At 39.0% G+C, this 26,677-nt stretch overlaps 1 protein-coding gene across 4 annotated transcripts in view; it reads right to left on the bottom strand.

The window, feature by feature from the left end:
* Positions 1 to 26,677, bottom strand: part of NELL1 (neural EGFL like 1) — a 407,721-nt gene that overhangs the window by 134,470 nt on the left and 246,574 nt on the right. For all 4 annotated transcript variants that reach the window (XM_081834787.1, XM_081834789.1, XM_081834790.1 and 1 more), the window contains one exon: positions 6,274 to 6,396. In XM_081834787.1, coding sequence (XP_081690913.1) covers positions 6,274 to 6,396 — 123 coding nt within the window. The remainder of the gene's footprint in view (positions 1 to 6,273; positions 6,397 to 26,677) is intronic.

Raw genomic sequence — 26,677 nt, 5'->3', positions numbered from 1 at the left:
TGGAGGGGGTATCACATTACTACATGTTTCTTTGTAAGCTACCTTTAAAATCATTTGAATGAAAGTCAGGGTTTAAGAAATCTTACAAATTAATAAATAATAGTAGATGACATGATGTGGCGAGGGAAAACTGGGAAGGACATAGAGTCTGGTTTAAAATGCACCCATCAGAAAAGGCAGCTTCTATCGGCTTTGCTGAGAAACAAGCTGTCTTTGTTTTTTCTTTGCCCTAGCATTACATTGCTAGGATAGGAGAGGGAGATGCTATGAACCAGAGCCACTCTATCAGCTCTGCTGAGAGACCATATGCTTTGGATTCTCCTCTCCATGAGCATTTTGTATCCCAGCCTTTTGTTACAGCAAATCTATAACTTTAAGAACCAGTGCCTGAGATTTTTCCCTCTTCCTCCCTCCTCTATTGTTATTGCATCATGTTTTTTTAGATCGTAAGCTCAAGGAACTGCCTTGCTTTTTATTGACCTGTAAGCCATTCTAGGAACCTTTACAGGTAAAGAATGGGGTAAAATGCTTTAAATGAATGAATAAGGACTGACATTTTCTTATTAAATACAGAATTAAACCAACCAAGTTTTGAGGATTTGCCAGCGGTGCTTTGCTGGCCTGGTCTGATGAACGCTGACTATGCAGTTCCCTAAGCAGGACATAAACTAGCAATACAGTCATACCTCATGTTATGTTTGCTTCAGGTTACGTTCTTTCAGGTTACGTCCCGCGGTGACCCAGAAGTACTGAAAAGGGTTACTTCTGGATTTCGCCGCTCGCACATGCACACAAGCGCCAAATCGCAACCCACGCACGTGCAGACGCATCACTGCGGGTTGCGCTCTTTTCATGTTGCGAACAGGCCTCCGGAACGGATCCCATTCACAACCAGAAGTACCACTGTACTTGCCTCCATCCTGGGCTGAGCAAGTTCCAGCTGCTCAGCCCCACTCTCTTATCCATAGAATTCCTCTGTTGGAACTGTTCCCTCATACTGAGAACTGCTAACTGTCAGCAAAGAAATACTGGACTCCATCACAGACTGAGAAAGTTCTAGCTGTTCAGTCCCACTTCTTTGCCTCAGAGGTACTTACAGTCGGAGGGGTTGATTTGTGCCCACTGACTCCAAGGAAAACCAAGCATGAGGGCAAATAAAAAATAAAAAAATAAAAAAGCTGCCTGAATAAACCTGCCATAATTAACATTATAAGCCTGCCCTGCACTTAGATACACATGAGCCCTACACTGGATAAAAGCTTCCTGCATTGTAGGGGCCTGGACTTAGATAATCCTTGTGGTCCCTTCCAACTCTACAATTTTATGATTTTATAATTCTGTGCATTATCACATAAAACACTGGTTCCCAGAGGTATACAAAAATGGTAAGAGTGTGCAAGCCGCTTAGACATTTTGATGATTATATTATATAAATCATGTTGGAAATAAAATAAATGAAAGACTGGACAAGCACAAGTCCAAAAGGCATGAGCAGTGCCCTATCTCTGGAACCGTAGTGAACTTGGCCAAAGACAAATGGATGGGGAACTAGAATGCTAACACAAAAATCTTTAAAATGTGCACATTCAGGTAAGGTGCAATGGGAAGCTTTCATGGACTTTAAGGCATGTTAATTTATTGCTGTGTGTTTTGGGGATCAGGGACTTATGCCTGCAATTGTGTTGCTAAATGGTGTGTTTCTATCTAATGACTGCATAGGTTGAACAGACCATATATTGGTCACAGTAGAATAAAATGCTGCGTGATGCAGTCATGCAATTTCTCCTCTTCAGTATTGGGTGACTTTTGGATGTCTGAAACAGGGTCAGCAAAAAAGTAGGACAACTGCTGTAAAAGATATAGCATACTGTCTATTGTCATATTGTTGAAACTCTATCGTAAGAGCCTATAAATCCTAGCCAGTATGACATGAAGTGGAATTACAAATTTCAATAGAAGATATGAGCTAAGCAGGCACATTTCAAGTGAACATCTTCATAAGGATAACAAATCCACACAAATTTTACACCAGCTACAGTTGTTGTTCCCAACAGCTTCAGAATGACACAAGTAGAAAGCAGGAGCATCCAAGGTCACTAAACTGAAGATACCTTTAGCAGAAGAAATAAGCTGAGTAAATAAATAAATAAAATAAATACTTTCTGGAAATGAATATAGAAAACTCACTTAAATTTAGCCTTGCTACAATCAGAAAAGAAAACTCATCAAGGTCACTGCCTGACACTGATGATAATTCATTTCTAACAATAAATAAGACAGCTAAATCTTGAACAGGAAAAAGTTCAAAGTACTATATTTGTACAGTCTATTCTTGCAGTCTCTTTTATTAGGGCAAGCATATTTTTGAGTTCATGAAATAAGTCTTGACTTGCTGCCATTTGTGATGGTTCCCTTTGTGTTGTGCCACAGCATGAAGCAAAGAAGCACACTCGCTCCATGGCTGGACAGTGATGTTGTACTGCAACCTGGACAGGTAACACCCCTGGAGGTAATCAGCAGATCTCATAAAGGTACTTGTATGTCTCCTTCTCCCCCCTCTCTGTGTGAAACTAATAAAACACTACTCGTCCACCCATCTCCGATGGAGGTGCTTCAGGGAAAAATGGTCACCTCCCATATGTGTGTCATTTTCACATTCTTCAGTACAACTGTGCTCATGTTATCTGAAGATCCTGATCATGGATATTCCAGATCACATCTACTTTATTTCTTCAGCAGGATGGAAACAACAAAAAGAGAGATGGAGGGCAAAGGTAAGAAGGGATTGGTGTGAGCAAATGTAGTTGCATAACCCTAAGCTTCATTTCAGCTAGAGATGAGGCATCAAGTCAACATGGGCAAGATTAAGTAATATCAGAAGAGGAGCCAAGAAGTATCAGCCCCTTTCATCTCTATCAGGCATAACTTGCCCATTTCGTTTACTTTCTATGCAATTGTAAAGTGCTTTTTCCCCAACACATTTTACTTTTTTAATATCCCTTGGGTCTATTCTGTGTTCATTTTTCAAACACAGTTTTATAACAGTCTCCTTACTGATAATTCATATGTCCCGTCTCACAGAATCTTTTCCTTAATCATGTTGTGAAAAGCTTTAGTGTGCAGTATTCATGGAAAACTATACAATATTTTTGTACATTAATTTGTTCTTTTCACTGGGGAAATATTATGGCTTGTTACTGTTCAAGTTTTCTGAATAGGTTTATTCTCAGTTTTATCCTTTTTATTTAATCACAGCATTGTTACTACTACCTAGGGGCACAACACAGCTAATGTTGAGCACCTTAAAGTCCAACTGATTTCAGTGATGGAGTTAAGCATGTGCTTAAAGCATGGGTAGGCAAACTAAGACCCAGGGGCCAAATCCAGCCCGTGAATGGTCTGGGAATCGCCATGTGGATCAGATTGTTCGGGTTGCGCCAGCGCACGTGTTCGGCGGTGCCTCCTCCCTCCCTCCTCCTGGCTTCTCCCTGCCCTGCCTAAAGCCAAGAGGAAGGGGGCTGGGCTTTGTTGGTGCCAACAGCAGCAGCATTAACACTTGAGTGACCACCATTGTAAGCAGGCTCAATTTGGGCTTTGTTGCTGCCAGCCCCTCTTCGGAGCCCTTTCATGCGCCACTCATCGTCCCGCCGCCGTTAGCCCCTGACGCTCGCAAGACACAGTAAGCAGCCACCGGGGCTCATCCGGTGCTGTGGAGAAGGGAGGAGAGAGTCGGGGGGGGGTGGCTTACCTGAGTAGAATGTGTCCTTTTATTTAAAATGCATCTCTGGGTTATTTGTGGGAATTCGTTCATTTATTTATTTTTTCAAATTATAGTCTGGCCCCCTACAAGGTCTGAGGGAGAGTGGACTGGCCTCCTGCTGAAAAAGTTGGCCAACCCCTGGCTTAAAGCTTACCCTCTGAAATACATGAAGATGGCAATCCTATACACACTTACTTAAGAGTAAGTCCCACTAACCTCAATGCAATGTTCACGTATTCATGAATAGGACTGTGCTGCAAGTGCTTAACTCTGTCTAGATTGTTCCCTAGAACAATGACCTAAAATGAAGGTCTTATTTGAGAGGGGTGTGTACATGCTGAATTTAAACCATAAAGCACATTAATATACCTTTGTGGGTAAAATGTTTCTTCGCATATGCACTATCTTTGTAATTCTGAATCCTATTATCTCTCATAGAAACAATCTCTAAATATTGTCTAAGTACATACAGTAGCACAATGGCCCCAATCTTGCTAGCTTCCATTCTAGTCAAGTTGGCTAAATCTTAGAATCCTTCTACCGCAGTCAATGGTTGAGACCCATTGGGAAAATGGCTTTTTAATGATTGCAGCCATAGGCAAATGGCACGCACAATTCCAACTCTTTCATTTAAAACACAGTCTAGGCCAGGGGTCAGCAACCTTTTTCAGCCGTGGGCCAGTCCACCGTTCCTCAGACCATGTGGTAGGCTGGACTGTATTTTGAAAAAAATAATGTACAAATTCCCATGCCCCACAAATAACCCAGAGATGCATTTTAAATAAAAGGAAACATTCTACTCATGTAAAAACACGTTGATTCCCGGACCGTCCGTGAGCCAGATTTAGAAGGTGATTAGGCCAGATCTGGCCCCTGGGCCTTAGGTTGCCTACCCCTGGTCTAGGCCACCATCTCAGCACTGTAGATACTTTGACTTAGATTGTGCCACACAAATGCATAACCTTCCTTAATTGTCTACCCGCCAAATGTGGTAACATTTTAAGACTTATCTACAATAACTTCTTTTGAAATAAACTAGATTTTGCACAAATGGTCACCACAAAAATGGTGTTTGGCAATTTATATGAACTCAAAATAAGTAAAACAGGAAATTTCCCCATTAGTGGAAGCCCTGTCTTATCAGGTTCTCCAACTGCAGGAAGAGTTTCTAAGCGTGCTCAGACAAATGCATTTTAAACTTCTCATCAAACCTTCATGCAAACTGCACAAAGGTCAGGTGACCAGCCACGTGACTGGGGACTCTTGCACATATGCCCCTTCCCCAGCCCTTAGTTTCACTTTTTTTGTATACTCAAGTAAATGCTTGAAAACAACTTCTGTGGTAAACATTTGTGCAAAATCTAGTTTCATTTCAAGAGTGGTTGGTTATCTATGTTGCCTTCAAATGTGGCCATATTCGACGGAGTATGGACCAATTCCTTTCTAAAAATTTCTGCCCAATCAAGTTTCTGCTTTTTTTTGGGGGGGGGGGAGATAAAGCCAGTTGATAACCGTCTAGGTAAACCTTTCCACCTGTAATCTTAATTTTGTCAGTTGTCCTAAATGACTCATTATGAAAGCAAGTAATTTACAGCACGTCATTCAATGGTTTTAAAGCCAGGAAACAGCGACTGCCTCCGTGGTATTTTACCAGCGCAATCTGATAAATGTCTATTCAGAAGTAACTCCCACTGAGTAAGGAAGGTAAGGTGAGTTGGTATGGAACTGCAATCTAAGAGTTCTTTTTAGATGCAGTTTTCTTATTAATAATAATAAGCAAAAGAATAAATTCCACAATGAATAACTTTTGAGTATTGTAGTAATTTCCCAGCTACTGGATAAGTGAGTGGTGCCATCTCCCTTGAAGAGTCTCATCTTTATTTAATAATCCTCCACAAACTACCACGTTATTGTATACAAACTGATGTTGAATAATGTATATTTTATAGTCTACTCAGAACCTACAATAGCAATGGTATCTCAGAAACGCAGACAAGTTTATTAATGCACCATAAAGCAAACTGCATCAAGAACAAAAATCATATCTGTCTACCACTCCACATATTCAGTGGTTCTTGGCAGCTTACTCTACTATAAAAGAAAATTATGGTCACAGTTTAAAAGCCACATGGATCTTGTTTAAAAGACAGTTATTCTAGCTTAAAATCCACATGTACCTACCCCAAAAGATAACTGTGGGATCCATTACATTGTATAGTTCAAAAATGCAGTTTATACCACAATGAAAAGAGTTAATAACCTATGTAAATAATCATATTCATGAGCAGTAAACCAAAAGGTATTTTAAGTGCCTCAGAATACCTTTCCTGAGTAGTAGATTATGCAAAAATCAATTCTCATAATGTCTGTGCATGCAATAGTTGCCAGATGATAAATCAGACAGTGAATTCCTAACACAGCCCAGCATCTTGTGCAGGCTGAACTTAGGCAACTGTCAAGGAATATTAATAGTGTATACACATTTTATCAAGTTGTTGGAGAAACAGACCCACCTCGGCAGATGGTCCCATTCCCCACATATCCAGGCTTGCAGGTGCAGCTATGTCCCCTGACTGTGTTAGTACAGATTGCATTCTCATCACAGTTGTGCTGTCCGCTGTCACATTCATCACGTTCTACAAGAAAACAATGCAAGAGAAAGTGAGCAAGGGGAGGGAGGGAAAATAAATTTTCAGCTTGCTGATCTGACATTTGAAAAGCTAGTTATAACTAATGAATGGTTACTACAATGGCTGAACACAGCAGAAGATACATTAGATGCAGAAGCCTGACATGGACCACTTCCATTTCAGGTTTTGATTCATGGCAGACAGCCTACAAATTTTAGACAGAAAAACCCCCCTATATAGTTAAAAAAAGGATAGAATCAGAATAGAGTAGAACAAAAATGCTATCTAGGGATGAATATGAATATTATCTCTACAGGAGCATGCAGCTTAAATACTAGCTCTGTTATACATTTCTCCCTAGATTTCTGGAGTTATTACCCTCAATACATCCTTTTGCAGAGCATCTGCCCCCTTTTTGTAGAGGATGGATGCTAAAAAATCAGTAGATTTACCACCTGTTGAGATACAGGGATTAGAGGCAATTAGAGGTGGTAGGATCAATAAACAGATATGTTAAAAAAATGCAAATATAGTTGAAAGGACAGAAAGGCAAGCGGAAAGTTGGAGGTTTCTCTTCCTGCTCCATCAAAAGTTAACTCTTCCTCTTCCCAGCAAGCTGACAATTTGCTTAGACAGGCTGTAGGAAGACATGTTTCCTATTGGCTTCAAGCAATCTGAACCAAAGAAGGATTAACTTTGGAAGGGAGAGTAAAGCAGGGAAGGAATAGAAGTCAATATGTGGTGGTGACCAAGTCTCCCAAAAGTCTATTCACCACAACACACTGGCCTTCATTTACAATAGTGAATGGATCAATGGTTTTATTTATATCTGGAAGAAAGTTACAACATGGGTTTCAGAGAGAATCTCTTCTAAGTTCCCCATTTCCCCTGTTGTTCAGTTTTCCCTGACTATATACAGTTCTGATTACTTAGTTCACTGCTGAAAAGAAACCATGAGAAGAGGACAGAACTTACCAAAAGCCACCTACTTATCAACTCTAATGTTCATATAATGGCCACAACCATTTCAAAGTGCATCTGCAGAACAACTGTATCTCCAAGCTACAGATAGTTATTACTGACTTGCTATTCAGACAAGGGAAGGCTTCCTTTAGAGCATCACATCGCTTCGACTTTGATTTAGAATGTGAACATCCATTTATTATGTGAATGCTGTCAGCATGGTGAGGATCCAGAGAATAGCAGCAGAGGTTTTGGAATATGCGCTATACAAGGACAATAATGAATGGACTAGGCATTCTTAGCTTGGGGAAAGAAGATTAAGTGGAGCTAGTAGAACAGGTTTAAAACTGTATATATCAAATGTTTGTCATGAAGAAGATGGAACTTTTCCCCATTGTCATTGTGAGAAAAGCAGGGCACAACTGTGAATTGAGCACCAGCAGCAGGCAAACAGGCTGGCTGTGAGGGAACAAGGTTTGCAATGTGCCAGATGGACTAAGGATCAAACAACTGTGAGAAATTATGGAACTTTTATCACTAGAGATTATTAAAGAGAGGCCAGAGATGTATCTGCCAAGGATGCTCTAGGTAAGAATTTCAGCACGTAGTAAAGCACTGGAGCAGATGTCTAATGGTATCTCTTCCAAGTGTGTGTTACTATTGCTCTATTGATATAGGAAACTTGGAAGAGGGTATTTTGAGATAACAACAGTATTTATTTTCACATCTTTAATGCCAAGCTCCCGCTATAGGCATTCTGCAATTTTTGATTCACCTGAACACTTTAGTGGACACCTTAGCACCAAACTTAAAATCAAGAGTTGGAAGGGATCCCAAGGGCCATCTAGCCCAATCTCCTGCAACACAGGAATCTCAGCTAAAGCATCCATGACAGATGGCCATTCAACCTCTGCTTAAAAATCTCCCAAGCCACTGATTTGGGTCCTACACTCCAGAACAGGAGAAAACAAGCTTGCTCCATCATCCAGGTGACAGCCCTGGATGGCTATCGTATCTCCTCTCTGTCTTCTCTTTTCCATGCTAAACATACCCAGCCCCCTCAACAGTTCCCCGTAAGTCTTGGGGACTTCTGCAGCATTAGCTACCCATCCCAGTTTGGTGTCATCTGCAGACAGAATGAGTAGATCATCCAAGTCATTTATAAAGATGTTGAACAACAATGGGCCAGGAACACTACCCTGCAGCACCCTACTTGTCATGTTTTTCCAGGATGATGAAGAACTATTAGTGAGCACTCTTTAGATTCAGTCAGTCAACTAACTACAAATCCACCTAACAGTTACCTTGTCCAGCTCATGTTTTACTAGCTTCTCTGCAAGAATATCATGGGTGACTTTGTCAAAAGCCTTACTGAGATCAAGATACACTACATCCACAGCATTCCCCTGATCCACGAAGCTTGTAACTCTCTATATAAAACTTCATCTGCTTCCCTCCCAAGCTCTTTTCTCTTTTTATGAAGAGGAGCTTGAAGAAATTCTATCATCTGTCAACACAGCGCAAATAGCTTCTGTACAGGTGAAGCTCTCACACTCTCTTAAAGGGATATTCTTAAAGGGATAAGATTGGAGAACCAGTGACATGTATGTGTCTGCCATGGCACTGTAGTATGTGTCAAATGCAGGATAGCATTATAAAAACTTCTCTTGTGGTTGTCTGATTCTCTTAATCCAAAATGAGTACTGGGTCTTTAAGGCAATGGAAAAAAAGCCAAGAGAAACATCTTCAGTACCATGCATGGGGCCTGAATGTGCAATAACACAGCTTTCACCATTCCTGCTGCTCATTCACTCCTTGCCTCTGACACAGTCAAGGCCAGAAGACACTGAACAATCACATAGCAAAGCAGGTGAAAGGAAGCAGCAGAAGCATTGCAAAATTACATAGAGGGTGGTAGCACAACTAAATAGTAATTTGTGAGCTGCAAGTTTATTTTTGAAAGCATCACATTTTGTGTTTTGATGCAGCTGTCAAAGACCACACAAAATATGTGAACTTTTCTTATTTACGACAGATGTCCATCCATTCATAAAAATGGAAGCTCATTGAAATAATGACTAATAAATGCTTAAATTCTAATCTTAAATGCTTCCCTAGGAGAAACTAATATTTACATTAATTAAGTTTACTTATAAGAAATTGCTGTAGATTATTTTCAAAGTTAATATGATAGCTGTGGCAAAGCATGATGTAATTTATAGATTTTCCATGTGTTCAGATACATTTAAAGGGACGCGGGTGGCGCTGTGGGTTAAACCACAGAGCCTAGGACTTGCCAATCAGAAGGTCAGCGGTTCGAATCCCCGCGACGGGGTGAGCTCTCGTTGCTTGGTCCCTGCTCCTGCCAACCTAGCAGTTCGAAAGCACGTCAAGTGCAAGTAGATAAATAGGTACGGCTCCGGCGGGAAGGTAAACGGTGTTTCCCTGCGCTGCTCTGGTCACGACTGGACCTAATGGTCAGAGGGGTCCCTTTACCTTTACTAAAGAAACTATTCTCATCCCATTCTAATTCCATTGTCTGTATCAGACAAATTTTCATATCAAAGCCTTGGAGATTATTTTAAGAATGTACAATTACAAAGAAAGAGATGTAGCCTTGAAAATTGGATAATTCTACTAAATCTCTCAGTAGTGGTCTACAGATTAATTAGTAACTGCAAGGAGTTTTGATCTTTTCATATAGAAGGCAGTACAGGAGATCAAAGTAGCAAAGTAGTTATCGAGTAGCTGGTGAACTGCACTCTGCTTCTTTAATTCCAGCTATAGCATTTGACAACAGGAAGATTTTTGCTCACCTTACCATCAACCTTGCTGAACAGCAAGAGATACAGTGCTTTTATCGAGGGTAGGTATACATGAAAAGAGAAACTGACTTTTCACAATGGAGGGAAATAAGCAAATGAACTCTGTTGTGCTCTGTACTAATTCATATATTCATAAGAGATCTGAATACTGAGATGTACAATGAGGTATCCATGTTCAAGGATAAGAACTCAGAATGGGGAATTTTTTACATATTCAATTTTGCATACAATTGAGCATGTGGGAGAGAAAGAAACATCGTATCAAGTGGCCCTTAGTAGAAGGTACAGAAGGGACTTCTATATTATTGCTATCACTACTGCTACCATTATTACTACTGTATTGGCCCGAATATAAGCTGCACCTTTAAAATTTGGTGGGGGGGAGACAATACCTGAATATAAGCCACTCCCTTAAAATTCCACAGGCACTCACACCTGTTCCATTTTACTGTATGTCTGTTTCGGCAGCGATATCGTAAAAGCCTATTTTTGTAAGGTCATGAATTTATGCCACACTTTAGCTTTTCATGGTCAGAATTTGGGAGGGGGGGAGTGAGGCTAATATTCAGGCCAATGCGGTATGTCACTCTCCTCACAAAAGTGACCCACAAAAGCAAACTTACATTAAGACCAATTAAAATGAACAGAGTCAGTAAAACACATACCCCCATCAGAGGCAGGAGAGGAGTAGCCAATTAGTAAAACTTAAACTAACTTGCTGCCCTGCTTTTGCTGCTGCTCCCCATGAAAGAAAGAGGAGGGCCATCCCTGGATAACCCACCCACATCCCTGGAACATCCCTGGAGGACCCAACCACAGCAGCTGGCCTTGACGCCAGGCTTCTTGGTGGGCTGGGCAGATTTTAAAAAACAACAGCAGGTTGATGTGAATGGTTTTGGGAAAGGGCATCAATGGTGCTAGTACATGGGAGTATTGTTTTTGTTTATTCTTTGTGTACTACTATTGTTTTCCCCTCAATATGTTGAATGGAATATTATTGTGTTGCATGATTCCCCCACCCCATTTTTCTATGGTATAATGCATTTGTGCATCTTTTCAACTTAAGTCACTTGGGGACGCCTTGAATGACAAGCAACTAGTAAGTTTAATAAATAAGGAAACATAAAAACCTAAAAGCACCTCTATATAGATAAAAGACAGATCTTACATATCCTGCCCCACTAAAATAGGCCATAGATGCCTGAAACCCTTCAAATTAAGGTCCAAAAGTCTAGGTGGAAAAATGGTGAAGACGGCTTGTTTACTGGAAGCCGAAGCATGGGACGAACCGATGCAGTGACTTTGGGGGACTGTGTGATGACAGCTTCTCCCGGGAAAATGATGGGAACCATCAACAGTTGCAGGAATAAAGGATACCACACCATATATGGATGGGAAAGTATTATGGAAAAAACTGTCACACACAGGAAAGAATAAGGATTGCAGCTAAAGTTCCTCACTTGAAACTTTATCAATTACCTATTATACCAACAAGGACGCGGGTGGCACTGTGGGTTAAACCACAGAGCCTAGGACTTGCCGATCAAAAGGTCGGCAGTTCAAATCCCCACGATAGGGTGAGCTCCCGTTGCTCGGTCCCTGATCCTGCCAACCTAGCAGTTCGAAAGCATGTCAAAGTGCAAGTAGATAAATAGGTACCGCTCCGGCGGGAAGGTAAAGGGTATTTCTGTGCGTTGCTCTGGTTTGCCAGAAGCAGCTTAGTCATGCTGGCCACATCACCTGGAAGCTGTACGCCAGCTCCCTTGGCCAATAAAGCGAGATGAGTGCCGCAACCCCAGAGTCAGTCACGACTGGACCTTATGGTCAGGGGTCCCTTTACCTTTACCTTTATTATAGCAACATGAATAGAAAGCACAAGATTATAGATTAGAAGAATGTACTCAACTCTGGCATGCGAGGGGGCCAGTTTAATTAAATTGTATAATTTGAAATTTGAGAAATTTGTATTAAGAATTGTATTAATTGGATAAAATTGGTATTGTTATAATGAGGCTGTTATTGGAATGATATTGGAAAATCAAATTTTTGTTTTTTTAAAAAAACAAAAGTTTGGGCTTTTTTTCTTTTTTCTTTTACCTAAAATAGATAGACATGATTCCCTGGGGAGAGCATTCCACAAGTGATGGGCCACCACAGAAAAGGCCTGTTCTAATGCTGCCACCTTCTGGACCTTCTGTAGTGACAGCATAAGAAGAGGGGCCTCAGATGATGGCTCACATGCTCTGAGTTGATTCATGTGGAGAGATGTGGTCCTTGAGGCATTGGGATCCTGAGCCCCTAAAACCCTGAGGCATTGGGATCCTGAGCCCTTTGAATTGAGCCCCAAACCTAACCGGTAGCCGCTAATTGGTAGTCATGCCAGAATTGGTGTTATATGTCCAGGCTGACTTGTCATCAATCTAGCTGCTTAATTTTGTACCAGATGCAGTTCCTGAATCAGCTTCAAAGGCAGTCCCACATATAGCACATTGCTATAATCCTATCTAAAGTTCACCAAAGCTCAGAATGTCAGTCTATTCCTGCCCAGTTCCCATCAACTCTGGTTACTAGGCATGCTGGCTGAGGCTGATGGAAATCCAACATCTGAAGGGCCACAAGTCCCCTATCTCTGTTGCAGGCTGCAAGAATGATGCCAATATTCAAATCACGGCAGTCTATATTTCCCCATAATGTTCCTTTTCATCATCTCCAGGGGATGGCACAACTGAATTTGTTTAAGAACTATTCTAATTCAAATTTAATTTTTAAAGAAAGATTGAAAAGATGTCAAAAAGCATGTTTACTTTTACATTTCCATAATAGGCCATTTCATTATTCAGTGTAATATAAATTGTTTGTACTATTTTTGCCCCTAGACAAATGAATATACATTTCTTTCCATTTTCCAATCTAGAAAGCTCATACAAAATGAATCACAGATTGGAAATAAAACTTTAAAAACACAAGTGGGTTTTGTTTTGTTTTTAAGTTTTCCTATTTGAATTCTGCTGGATATGTAAAGAAATGTGAAATAGAAACATCTTACCAAAGTAAACATAACTAATTATCTCATTTAAAATATTTCCATTAGTGACCTTAAATTATTTCGGCCTCAGCACTTTACTGTACAGGCTTTTAAATATGCAGTAGAGTAGCACCTATCCCTCCTTTCCTCCCTACTGTGTGCCAAAATTTTAAATTAGTCTGTACCCTGAGATTTCTGCTGCTGCACTATTTTATAAAGATCAGTAAAGGTCAGTGCCCTAGTTGAATTTGCATTCCCAGACCCCACTTCATCTATTCCTATATTTTGAAGTGCTGGTTATGTATTACTCAGTAGATTTCTTTTTCAAGTAGTTATTTGAATTTCTTTCTTTAAAATATATTTATAGCATGATGACAGTCTCCATACATTTATTATTGTTAATTAAATTTTGACCTTCTGACTGGGGCCATGCAGAGAAAAAGCAGCCTATGACTGCCAAGGAGCTGAAGCAGTAATGAACAGTAATGACAAGTGTTTTGTAAAGTCTTGGATCCACACCTACAGAGCCACAAGACAGAGGGGAAGAAGCTGAAGTTCATTGTCTTTATATATCCAAGTAGTGTTGGTGCTGTCTTGAAAGTCTGAATATGACCTAGGTGTGATCAAAGGACAGCATAACTATTGCTTGCTCAGGTTTTCACGTAGTTTTCTGATCTACTCATTCTGTTTGCTCTGTTTAATATATTGAAATACCTGTGAAATTGCCAGATTTGCTAAATTGCTTCTGCAGCACTTGATGACTTCCTTGGCCTCTGAAAAACTGGCTTCACATCTGCAAAATCTAGAAAAGGGGATGCATTTGTGTTTGCTATACTAAGCACTACTATTGCCTGCTTAGGGTTTTGGGGATGTTTTCGCACCACACTTGTGGTCACCCTTAGACAATACATTTGAGTGCATTCAAATGAGAGTACATTCAAGTCTTTTGAACTGTTGAATATGTCTTGTGTAGCTTGAGATCCAAAAATATGCATGAATACAAAAGAAATGTAGTCACTGCCAGATATTTGAAATTTCAACTGCTGAAGAGGCAGGTTGCTTCCCTGTACACATCTTTTTAATAAAAAATATTCAAACTGAAAAATAGGCTGCCTCTTTATCTGTTATAAAGCTTCAAAGCAACCTCTTATTCCTTTATATGTATCCCTATGCAATACATAAAAATGCATAGACCACTGAAGCAGACTCTCCAAGTGTCCCTATTTTCCAGGGACATCCCTGATTTAAAGACGCCATCCCAGTTTCTGATTTGATCCCAGAATGTCCCACTTTTCCTTAGGATGTCCCTGTTTTCATTGGAGAAATGTTGGAGAGTATGGAGTTTTCTGACCCCTGAGCCATCTGAAAGCAATCCTGTGTAGGGAAGTTTTTTGAAAATGTTTCATGTTTTATTATATTTTTATGTATGTTGGAAGCTGACCAGAGTGGCGAGGGCAACTCAGTAGGATGTGTGCGGTAAAATTATTATTATGGAATGGGACATCCCTATTTTCATCGCAGAAATGTTGGAGGGTATGCTGATTATCCCCAGACCACTACTGATTGACAGCATAGAGAAGTAATACTTTTGCTCTCAGTTTATGTACCAATAATATGGGTTGCTATGCACACCATAAACTAAACCAAATATGAATATGGATTTGATAGATTTAGTGAGGGCATATTCAAGTCTCTTTTCTTACTAAATAGTAATCCCCCATTTCCCTGTGCTCACACACATTTTGAATGATGTACCTAGCCTTTATTATTTTGACTGCAAAGCTATACGACACATATTTTCACACCATTCTATGTGCGTTGTATATATGGAAATGGTACCCGTAGAAAGAAAGACATATTTAGCTACATTCTAAATGGGCCTTTCTTTTCTTAGCAGAAAGCAGATAAAATTTTGCTGTCAAAAACATGCAAAATGGAGGTGGTATCCATGCATTCTCAAGTGCATTTTAATTTGGGAAAACAAACTGTTGGAATATTTATCTGCAAAGACAAACAATGCTTCATTCTGAGTAGCACCAAGAGCTGACAGAATAATGTTCATCTTTCATGTGCTAATGGATAAAGAAATTGATAAAAAAAAGACTATGCATACCTATCATGCAGTAAAACAAAGCAAACCCTAGAACTCTAATGAGCACAACTGTGTCTGTAAAACTATTTGTGAGGATCATCTCATAAATTTGCACAGGAAAAGCTGCTTTTGGTTCACTATAGCTGTATGTCAAAACTTGGTGGGACCTTTTCTATGAAATCTCTAGAATTTCGGAGTAAAGTTTCATTCCTTCAGAATGTCGCTTTCCTAAAATTCTTGCCACCTCATGAGGAATGCCCATATTTAAAGAAAGCAGAAATATGAATACATTTTTTTCCAGTGGCTCCAAGTTTAGCTTACTACACAAGCAACACATCTTATTGTATTTAGCATACTGCTGAAGTATAGCAGTTCCTAAGGTAGCTGGACCTTAAGGTGCATGCATACTACACAGTTCTTGATTGCTGGGGGACACTTGTCACAGAATTCTATTCCTCCCTGAATATGTCTCAAAGCACAAAAATCACTGATGTTAAAGACTGGAAGGCACTTGTCTATCTTAATGATGTGGTATGGAGCCAAATGTCCACTTAGTGCAACCTGATTTTTTTTCCTTTTCCTAGTCTTTGAGTTCTACCTTTGCATACTATGAAGACACTATAATCTTGATTCCCTTATTTCTACTGATGTCTGCTCCAGTCCTTCCATGTCTGCACTGTATTCTATAAGCATGTTCCTAGATTTTATTATTTCAGTGTAACTTTAGAAATATTAGAGTCATAGACTTATAGAGTTGGAAGGGACCCCGAGGATCATCTAGTCCAACCCCCTGCAATGCAGGAATATGTTGTAGCTAGGCTATACAGAGATCGAACCTGCAACCTTGGAATTATCAGCATCACGCTCTAACAAACAGGCAAGTTGTGTTGCTTTAAATATATTTTCATTTTTATGCTATGCACTGTTTTTGCATGTTTCTCTTATATATTTTGCCTTGCTGTTCTCTGTATATATTAGCATTTTCTTTACACTGGAGTATCCACTATTTATTGTTCTGCCTACAGCTGAGAATATTTTTGGTAGAACTTTGTGACTCGGATATTTTGGTGTTGCACCCAGTCATCAAATGACCGCCACCCAAGCTCCCAGAAGATTTCTGACTTGAATACCTGATGAACTTGTATAACACTCACAGTTTTCAGTTATTGCTCTCTGTTTGATATTTCAAGTTATTGCTTCTATCCCTCCTAAGCTCTGTGTCTTGCTGAAAAGACACTTATCTTACTACTACTGTCTTCCTGCATAATCCTGCACTTAAATTCTTATTTTTCTTGGATAGTAATATGGTTTAGCACTTCCCCATGGCCTCATGCATTCAGAGTATAAATTCAGTAGAAATGAATTTCCTCTTAGGCTTAACATCAATCAACCATGTATTTTCCTATCTACAGTATCATCTATTTAGATATTTGTTGTTCTTATTTATTTTGAAATAGATAGGTTTATGAAACAGAGCTGTATTATTGTTAGCTAGCAGTGAATTCAAATAACAGAGGACAAAGAAGCACAAGATCACAGGGGCAACTACTGCACCATTCAAGTCTTAGGGCAGGTGTGGGACACCTTTAGTTCTCCAGATGTTGCTGAACTTAAACTTCTTTCATCCCTGGTCATTGGCTACACTTGTTGGGGGAGTTATAGTTCAGCAACATCTAGAAGGCCAAAGATTCCCCACACCTGCCTTAGGACATAGGAGCATCTATATGGATTGCCCACATCTCGGTGGTCTCACTTGTTCTACTTTTAAGCCTTTCCACTTCATCTTAACTGCTGTAGCTCATGTTATTTTCAGCTTATCATTATTCGGTTCAAGTAATTCATTTTATACTGCTCTTCGCTGCTGCCCTCCTCCTTGGCAGCACCTTAAGCTTCTTGTACTTTACTTTGAAATGTCTACAGGGTTTTGGTCATACATCTTATTTTTGCCCTCCATGTGCTCTTCCTTGGAAATTAGATAAAGACATGTACACTTGTTCTAGCGAAGCCCAAGCTCTATTCCCTTAACACTTCAGACTTGTGTTTTCCCTCAAACATTATGGGCCAGGATACAAAGTGGCATATACAGTGTCCATTTTTTGCTCATTCTTCCTAAAGCGTGCCCGCCACCTTACCAAAACTATTCTGTTTGGTGTAACATCAGACACAGCAAGAGATGGTGGGGGGAGTTCCCGTGCATGTACCTATGGTAGTGCTATTCATGCAAGTATCTATGAGGAGACGTTTTGCATTTTATAAAAGAATTGTGACTACTATCACCTATCATTTTTACTTTGGTATTGAATTCTTTATTAGTTGTCTATTCATACAACAGAAAAAGAAACACGAAACGTCTGTTCTGATTTAATTGGAGCAAACTATTTCCTGAAAACTGAACTGAGCAGTGATGATGGCTAAGGCAAGAATCAGTATTCTTAATTGTTTATACATGGGATTTACCAATTCCATCTGAGTCTGCTCACTATGTAAATGTCCTATATGGTTGACATAATTTTCATCAAAGCATTTGCTTTTTCTCATGCTAGAAGCTTGCAGTTGCAATGAGAAATAAGAATTTTATGTTGCAGATTTCTGTGATTAAAGAGAGAGGTATCTTCACAGCCTCTTCTTTTCTTTTGATGAATACAATTCCTTTAGTTCTTGGTGGGTACAGGAGACTGACTGCTGACCTATGTAGCAATGTGCAGTGTCACAGCTCCTGATTTTCTGAACTCACTTTGAAGATTCAGATAGTCTTTTCCCTTCCTCACATTTTAGCAGAAAAATACCACAACAATAATTGCTTTGGAGGATGCAGATGGACTACTCCGGGGGAGGATGGGTGCATATCAATAGGTTGCAAGCTTCTCTTTTACATTTGCTTTGGTAAGATCATCCTTTATCTCATTGAAGTTATTTGACAGAAGGAGGTTATCCTCAAGCTAGCTTGCCTTATTTATTTACTAACTAGCGGCTTGCAGAGAATAGTCTGATTTAAATATCTCTTTCAAGACAAAATATTAAATACTTTGCTAAACTCATACCTATACATTTTAGATAAGTATTGGCATTATATTAACAATGAAAATAAAATTATAATAAATGACCCTGTTGCAGTCAACTTTAGGAAGCCTCAATTTTGACCCCTTGCTTGTGTATTCTTAGTGATTAATGACTGCACAAACAAGGGATAAAAAATTAGGCTACAGAATATATCTATAAAAATATAGACTTATATGAAATAAATATCCTTAAAATTAATTCAAAACCAGAAACCAGCTCAAAAGATTTAAACCAAAATGCAGTGTACAAATTCCTAATAGATTTGTGAGAATGACTATGGACAACGATCACCCTAACCTGATTTAGGAACAGAACACCTTAGAAGGGCTGCTGATTTGCATGTTCCCTTTTTGTGGTTCAAGCAATCTCATGAAGTTGGACATGCAACCATTTTTGCTTCTTTCACAAAGCTTGGAATATGAATTATAGCTATCATCCGTCCCAGCCATCAGGAATGCTTGGAGTTGTAGCCCAATAACATATGGAGGGCCACAGATTAGCCACCCTTGCTGCAAGCCAGTCTTTCTTTCAATAACCACTTGTGTGAAAAGGAATAGCTATGGCTTTGCAGCCAGCAGATGTTGCTGAACTAATGCTATTATGCTGAAATGAAATGCTCTCCCATAAGCAAATCAATTGGGACAGGGAAGGAGAAATTTCAGAATGCAACAGAGGTAATTCAAAGAGGAAACAGTATGTGAAATGTAAAGGAATTGTGTTGAATGATACACAGGCAGAGTTTAGCAGTTTTCCCCTGTGATGTATAATTCTAGGCAACAAACCAAGAATGGCTAAAGCAAATTAAGAAGACGCCTGCTAAGAAAGTTGTTAATAAAATTCCTGTGGGATAGAACATTTCTCCTCAGCATCACCTTCTGCAAGCTTTCTGACAGAAACAAAACTACCACAATGTAATATTATCCACTTCCTACCCCTGCCAGGCAGCACTTAAGAATACCATAATCCACGGAACTGAAAACTATTCAGAGACCCTGGAGAATTAGTAAGTTTACATTATCCATCTATCCTGTGGAAAAGATAATCTTGAAGGTCATTTTGGTCCCAAAATGTGAAACTGGACTGAAATTGGGGCAAATAATAACAATCCATTTCATCCAAAAGTGCCTGCAGCTGAACAGTCACAATCTACTCAGCTATCTTGCCCAAGTATGATATATGAGCTACTGGCCTATAATTACCCAAATGAGTTGGATCTAACTATTTAGTAATGCCACAGCCAAGAGGAGGAGGAAGAAGAAGAAGAGGAGGAGAGACTAGATCAGGCTTCCTCAACCTCGGCTCTCCAGATGTTTTTGGCCTACAACTCCCATGATCTCTAGCTAGCAGGACCAGTGGTCAGGGGTGATGGGAATTGTAGTCTCAAACATCTGAAGGGCCAAGGTTGAGGAAGTATGGGCTAGATTTATACAGGGATTTTATTTCTGAATGACAAAATGCATGTGTGAAGTATTTTGATTTATATAAAGGCTTTTGCTATCTGAAGACCATCTGTAATGCTGATGATAGTTGAAAGTGGAACACTGTTCCAGTAAGAAAAACAACATGGTTTAGCCCTGCTACCATGGGGCTCCAAATTCTAGAAAAGCTGGTTAATTTATAACTGTTAGCAATGCAAAGCGAGGGCAGCCAAAAACTTAATTAGCAATATCTGTTCTCTGTTAGTCTTCTATCCCAGCTTCAACATTAGGGAGCAAAATTACCTTACAGTGTTTTGTAGCTGAATGAAACACTAGGTAACTAAAGACAGGCCTATCAATACAAGAGAACATAAAGGACCAAGTCCCATCAGCAAAGTAACACCATGAGCTGCAGCAGCTAATATAAGAAGGATGAGATAAAGAAATGAGAGTTTTAACTTCTGGTCCATCCCAGAAGACCAGAACTATTTTTCCAACAGAAGTAGAAGGAGCTCATGACTATAACAATATGTTCATGATCCAAATGCAGTTTTTATTGTGTTGAGAGATCCTAAGTAAGCACCTTTGATGGAAGTACAGGTTTTCTATTTTTTAAAAAATAGACTATGCAAGACTTAAGTCAGCTTCCCTTTGAGACAGAAATATAAATAGGTCATTGTTTTCAACTCTAAGGATTTCAGTTCTATTAGGCAGACAACATGTTTGTTTTGCTTTAGTCTTGATTCTATCAAATTATTTTGACTTCCCTTGGAATTTCATATTATTATTTTGTTGTTGTTGTCAATTTTCAGCTTAGGAGAATACTAGTGTCAATGGAGAAGGATCATAGCTCAGTAGCAGCACACCTGTTTTGCCTGCAGAAGGTCTCTTTTCAAATCCCTAGCACCTCCTAAAAGAGGTGAGAAAGACTCCTATCTGAAAACCTGGGGAAGCTGGTACAAGTCAGCATAGACAACACAGAGCTAGATGGACAAATGGTCTTTCTGTGTTGTAAGCATTCAGAGTCCCTGGGATTTTTTTTACGATCCTTATTGAAACATGTCTGGATTCTCTCTATGAATCCCTTAGGTATTCTGCCTGATGATTAGCCCCCGAATTAATGTAAGAAAATTTCAACAGCAATTTTAGAGAACATTTCAACATAGTCCAAGATAGGTGAGCAATTAAGAAAATGTATAATAATACTGCATTCTGTAACAAAGCATCTAAAAACCTCTAAACAAATGCTGCCAAATAACAATAACAATTGTGTAGGTGAGCAATAAAAATACTATAATCTGCAATATTCCCAAGTGCTTGCAGTTGGTCACACTATGTTTCTTATTAGGTTTACAGGATCATTTTGTCAGATGCTATGTAATGCAAGGGATGAAGAGAAACCTAAATTCTTCACCGGCATAGGCCTATGAAATATCCAACAACTCAAGTTTGTCCCAACTCTAAACAGTTGCAGTTAATACTATCACTAGTAGCCTTCTATTGGTTCAATGCTCTTGCTTTTTTCCTGAAATGTTTCCTGAAATATTGATTTAAATCAAGCCTACAGTGTCCTAGCTAATTTATTTTAAAAATTCCCAGTGTTCTGCCTATAATCAGATGCTGCTTCTTTTTTAAAAAGATATGTTAAGAATCACATTTTCATGCTAAGTGGTTAAAATGAAGAACGTCTGAAATGCAGCACTGTGTCCTATTGAAACTATATCAACACACATAATGGGAAGGATTTATACAAATAGCAGCAATTATCAATTTTCTCAGCTGAGCAGAATGAAAATCAGAAAAATGATTATGGCTTGAACATTACTGCAATATTCATGTATCTGCTTAACTGGCTGCTTTTGATGGTCTCATTTGTTTTCGTTGAACAAACGGGTAAAGAGATTTCAAAAGATTATGATTGTTTAGGATTCTAAAAGTAGATGGATAAGATATGTGACAAAGGTACTTTAAATAAAGAACAGAATCCAGAAGGCATTGTCTACAATTTTTGCATAATATCAGATATCACAAAATGATATACTGCACTATTAACAGCACAAAGCAAAGATTGCTAAATGTTCTGTGTTACATGTAAGTGGTAACCACTGATTAAGCCTTTTAATGCTTAAAATGATGTTAGAGGCCTTGATTATTAAAATGTATTGATCTACAACAGGTGGATTATAGAGAGTGCAAGACATTACTAGACATTTTAAAGTCTAGTAAAAGGATTACCTCCAGAGATAAGAGAATAAACTTGCATGGGAAGTTCTACTGACAAAGAGTAAGGAAAGAAGGCAGTTAATTCTGTCTCCATATGTTAAAGATACGTACACAATGTATCTCAGCTGTCACAATGTATGTCAGCTGTCACACATCTTTTCCTACTGCTTTCCTACTGCTGTTACCCTTGTGACACCTGATCACAGAACTGGATGGGAAAATCATGTCTAACAGGTAGTGGACAGGTAAAATTAGCAATACACTACCCGCAGATCTTGAAACTGATCCTTCATTCACCAAACGCTCAATTGGAAAGCATCTTACGTCACTGAGTGACAATGTCATAAAGGATCTCTCTACTGATCAAGCATACAAGTATCAGATCACACGGGCCATAGGGACACAAAAATGTTCCACAGATCTGGGCCCTCTTCATTGCATATGGGTTTCAAAACATGGTCCTAAAGGCAAAACCCTCAACAACTGATAGCAGAACATATCATTTGCGTGTACCCCAAACAGAAATTGGCTTGGGCCTCCCCAGGCCCATGCTCCCTTAATTTTACAACTATAGATTTATCTATCTACAAACACAATCACACACCATGCAGTTTGCAACGACACATTCTACAGTACTCAAAAACTGACTGCAGCTTTTGGTACAATTCTACAAACAATTAAAAAAATTCATTCCAGTAGCACCTTAGAGACCAACTAAGTTTGTTATTGGTATGAGCTCTCGTACCAATAACAAACTTAGTTGGTCTCTAAGGCGCTACTGGAAGGATTTATTTTTTTTTGTTTCGAATACGGCAACCAACACGGCTACCTACCTATAACTAATTCTATACACAGTTAGGTATTGACTTCACTGGTTTTAAATAGCCAAGGAATGCAGCTTTCATTGCAATCTGGACATTAATTTTGTCAGCAAATTAATTGGTATCTTTCCTTCTGTGTAAAAGTAAACCCCACACAGGGTAATAATAACTTTTAGTCCCCAGTCAAATTTATTATAGTTAATCTAATGGTGTAGATTGGTGATTTATTAAGTATAGTCTCATTGCAACAGATCAAATATAAAATATAATTTCAAACAGCTTAGTCCCAGGAGTTCATCGGGGGTGGGGGCACAGTGCAATGAGCTTAAGTTTTCTGCTAAATAGCAAGGCAACACTTGTTTTTGCAATATTATTGACTTTGCCCAGTTCTTCAGCAGCATAATTATCAACTTAGCAGTTTAGCACAATAAAAACAACTATAGGACAGAGCAGAGTCCTTTCCATAGTTGCTTCAGGGCTACAGAATTCAGCCTCCATATGACTGATCATAAAACAACAACCACCAACACCACCTACCATTCACCAACAGATCCCAGGGTTGGTTATAACAATTTAAAATACAGAAAAGAATACAATCAATGGGAAAGTGTGGGCCCTGAAAGCACTTGTCTCAGATACCATAATAATAAATAATAAAATAATATCAAAAGCCAGGGTAAAGAGATGTATCATCAGATGTGTATCTACATATGCATCTTTGCTGGCTCTGAAGAAAATACTGCTTTGTTACAGAATGCTCCAAGAGGTTAATGAGTGGGCTGTCATTTCATTGCCAGTATATGACTGATGGATTTTAAATTTTAATTGATGCTGTTTAATTGGTTGAGATCTTATCAATATGATATTAGAAAAGTTCTTGGGTGCCATGTTGTGACCTTGAATTATGGAAAAGTGAGCTCTGCAACAGTATTATTCATTAGAGCCATGGGTAAAGCAAGGCTTTAGTTACATTTCCCTCAGATTTGACACATGACCATAGGGTTGGGTAACTTTTCCTACTACATTAGAGAGGGGGGAAATTAAATCTTTCAGGCTTGACCTCTTGAAAATCTAAATACAATCCTTCTGCCTCCCCTGTGATGCAGGATTAAACTTGTTTTTCAAATTTCAGTGATATTTGTTTTTCTTAAAACACTTGACTTCGGGCATCAACAGGTGACTTTTCTATAATCCTATTGTCTCATCCTGCTATTTCAGTGCCCTTGGATTTAATCATTTCTCAGAGCTGTCACAGCCATGCAAAAGCCATGGTCTACAGCTCTAAAAGAATAGACTTGCGCCACATTGTTGTGCAATTTTCAATATAAAAGAGAAGCGGGGGACAAACATATAAATTACAGTAAATCTAATGCCTATAAAAGATCATCCCTTTACAGGTTGCCCGTGTTTTTATTTTAAATCTTTACTCCTTTGATTTAGGATGCATTCCAAAATAAACAAACAAACAAACAAACCTACATATTTTTACCTAAATCACAGCTAGAAATGTGGAATGCATACATATAAACTTTAGAGGGAAATCAAATTGCACAACATATCAGTGATGATCAATTATCTGAACATTAACAAGAAACCAAACAGCTATAATATGCAACATTTACTTTCTGTGACTTTCCCCATGTAAACAAAATTGGAAGACTGTCATTAACCCACAACATGTGGGATATCATAAATATGATTTACTTATAATTACAGCTATTTTTGTACTCAATGGTACGAAGAACCAACGCCCTTCTTTCCTTCCTTCTGGCACTCATTTTCTGCTGGCACCCACAACACTTTTTCAATACATGAGTACCTCCTCTTTCTTTAAGACACAACCGCCGAAGTTGTGACTACTGATACAGGGAAGACAAAACCTGCAAATGGGGCCAATCTGTTTGCATAAAATTCCTTCCCAGCTCCAAACACGGCAACCATTAGAAAACCACAGCAAAGCCCATGAATGCAGAGCCCTAGAGAGGGAATAAAGGTTAGCATATCAAAATCCTGAAGAACAACTAATTGAAGGTGGGATATGAGGGTTTTTCTCCCCAGCCCAAAGTGGTGTAGCGGACAGTCACAGATGGCTTTTAAGGGATGGGAGTAGACCAGAGTGAAGGCTGCTAGACTCCGCTCCCAGGTCCTGCCCCCAGGCCTGGCCGGATTGGCCAGAGTTCAAACTGGTGGCTGGCAGGAACTCCCAGTGCACCACGCAGCTAGCCCGAGGATTTCCCAACTGCCAGCCACCTGAAGTGTTTCTAGGGGTCTTGGAGCCCAATGCGATGAGCCACAACCACCGCCCACTGATGACTGAGTAAGCAGCCCTTCTCTAGTTTAGATGACAAGTGAAGATGTCATAGTATGTGTTCTTCTTATCTCTCCCCCCCCCCCTTATTGTAATGGCTGTGTTGCTTTACATTATTATCTGCAAAGCTACTGCTGAATTAGTTTTCTTGTCTTATTGCCTGTATATTGTTTTAATAAGATTTAATGTTTTCATATGGCTGAAGGACATAAATAAGGAAATACAATTAGAAATAATCAAAACAACTAACCAGATCTAGTCATATATATTTTTTGCAGAAAGCCAATGGCTAAATGATTCGGATTCTTCAAGCATATATGAAATTTGTCTGATATTCCTTTAAAAACAAACATTCTTTGAAAACTTAATAAAACACATTTGTTATTTCAGTGTTCAGTAATTTTTTCTGGTGATTGCAATAGATAATGAAATCTTGTATTGTCACAAGATTGCTAACAAACATCTGTGACAATGTAAATGCACTTAAAATATTGTTGCCTTTTGCATAGTCACATACATGACATTAACAAAATACACTGATCCATTAAGAAATTGGATTAGGCATTATTCATGGAAATTAGATTTTTTTTTTATTTCTAGGTTAGAAAATAAATACTAAGGTGAAAAAACTCCATCCCCCTCCTCTCCTCCTACAACCCTTCACACCCTTCCAGTTTTTTTAGAAGTGTGGATTTCTATCAGACTTAGAGCATCAAAATAGTAAGTTAGTTCAGGACTGAGTAAGCAGATGACAAATATATGTGGTAAAATACACCCCTGTATAATATGATGTGCTACAGAGGACTAAAGTTAAGTATTGTACTCTATTTGGCTTTTTGATGATTTTAAAGGATTTTTAAAAGATTATTTTTGGCACTGCTTGATTTGTACTTTAAAATTCCAGTCTCGTCTACTTTTTCTTTCCTGAACAATTCAACTGAAGAAGATGCAAGAACAAGCAAGTACAATATCCACTAAGAAGAAAGGTGATTTCTTTAATAAATAATAGTAAATCCCAGTTGGATTTACTGACATCTACTAAAATATATGAGAAAACTTGCCACAATTCAGTGATGCTACTCCATCTGTAGAAAAGACAAAAACCAAAGCCCACACAATGCCTATCCCTATGGGTCTTCTATCAAATTGGGCCCAAGGCCCATATTCAAATTATATATGAATTCATTAGACGTTGCCTTCCTCAAGGTCTGACTGCTTTGTTCATAGACCTAGTGTTGTCTACTATGAAAAGCAGCCATTCTCATGCAGCAGCAGCTGCACCCCACTAAACCTGCTAACACACCTTGAAGTGCCAGGGATTGAATTTGGGACCTCTGCCACTGAGCTATTCTTCACTCCCCAAAGTTTATCTGTGCAGTCTCAAATCAGTCTTGGAGAGATATATGCAATCTTACAAATTACTATTCAGTGTCACCAAGTTCAAGAGTTCAGCTGTAATGTGCTGAAGGCCAGAGTGCAGATTCTCTGTGTTATATCTTGTAGATAAGAAGCTGTGTACAAGGAGGGCTATGAGACATCTGGCTAAAATCTC

Source organism: Podarcis erhardii (assembly GCF_964252035.2).
Source record: "Podarcis erhardii genome assembly, chromosome: 1".
In the NCBI taxonomy this organism is placed as follows: Eukaryota; Metazoa; Chordata; class Lepidosauria; order Squamata; family Lacertidae; genus Podarcis; species Podarcis erhardii.
Note: the sequence above shows the minus strand (reverse complement) of the source record. Positions and strands in the feature narration are given on the sequence as shown.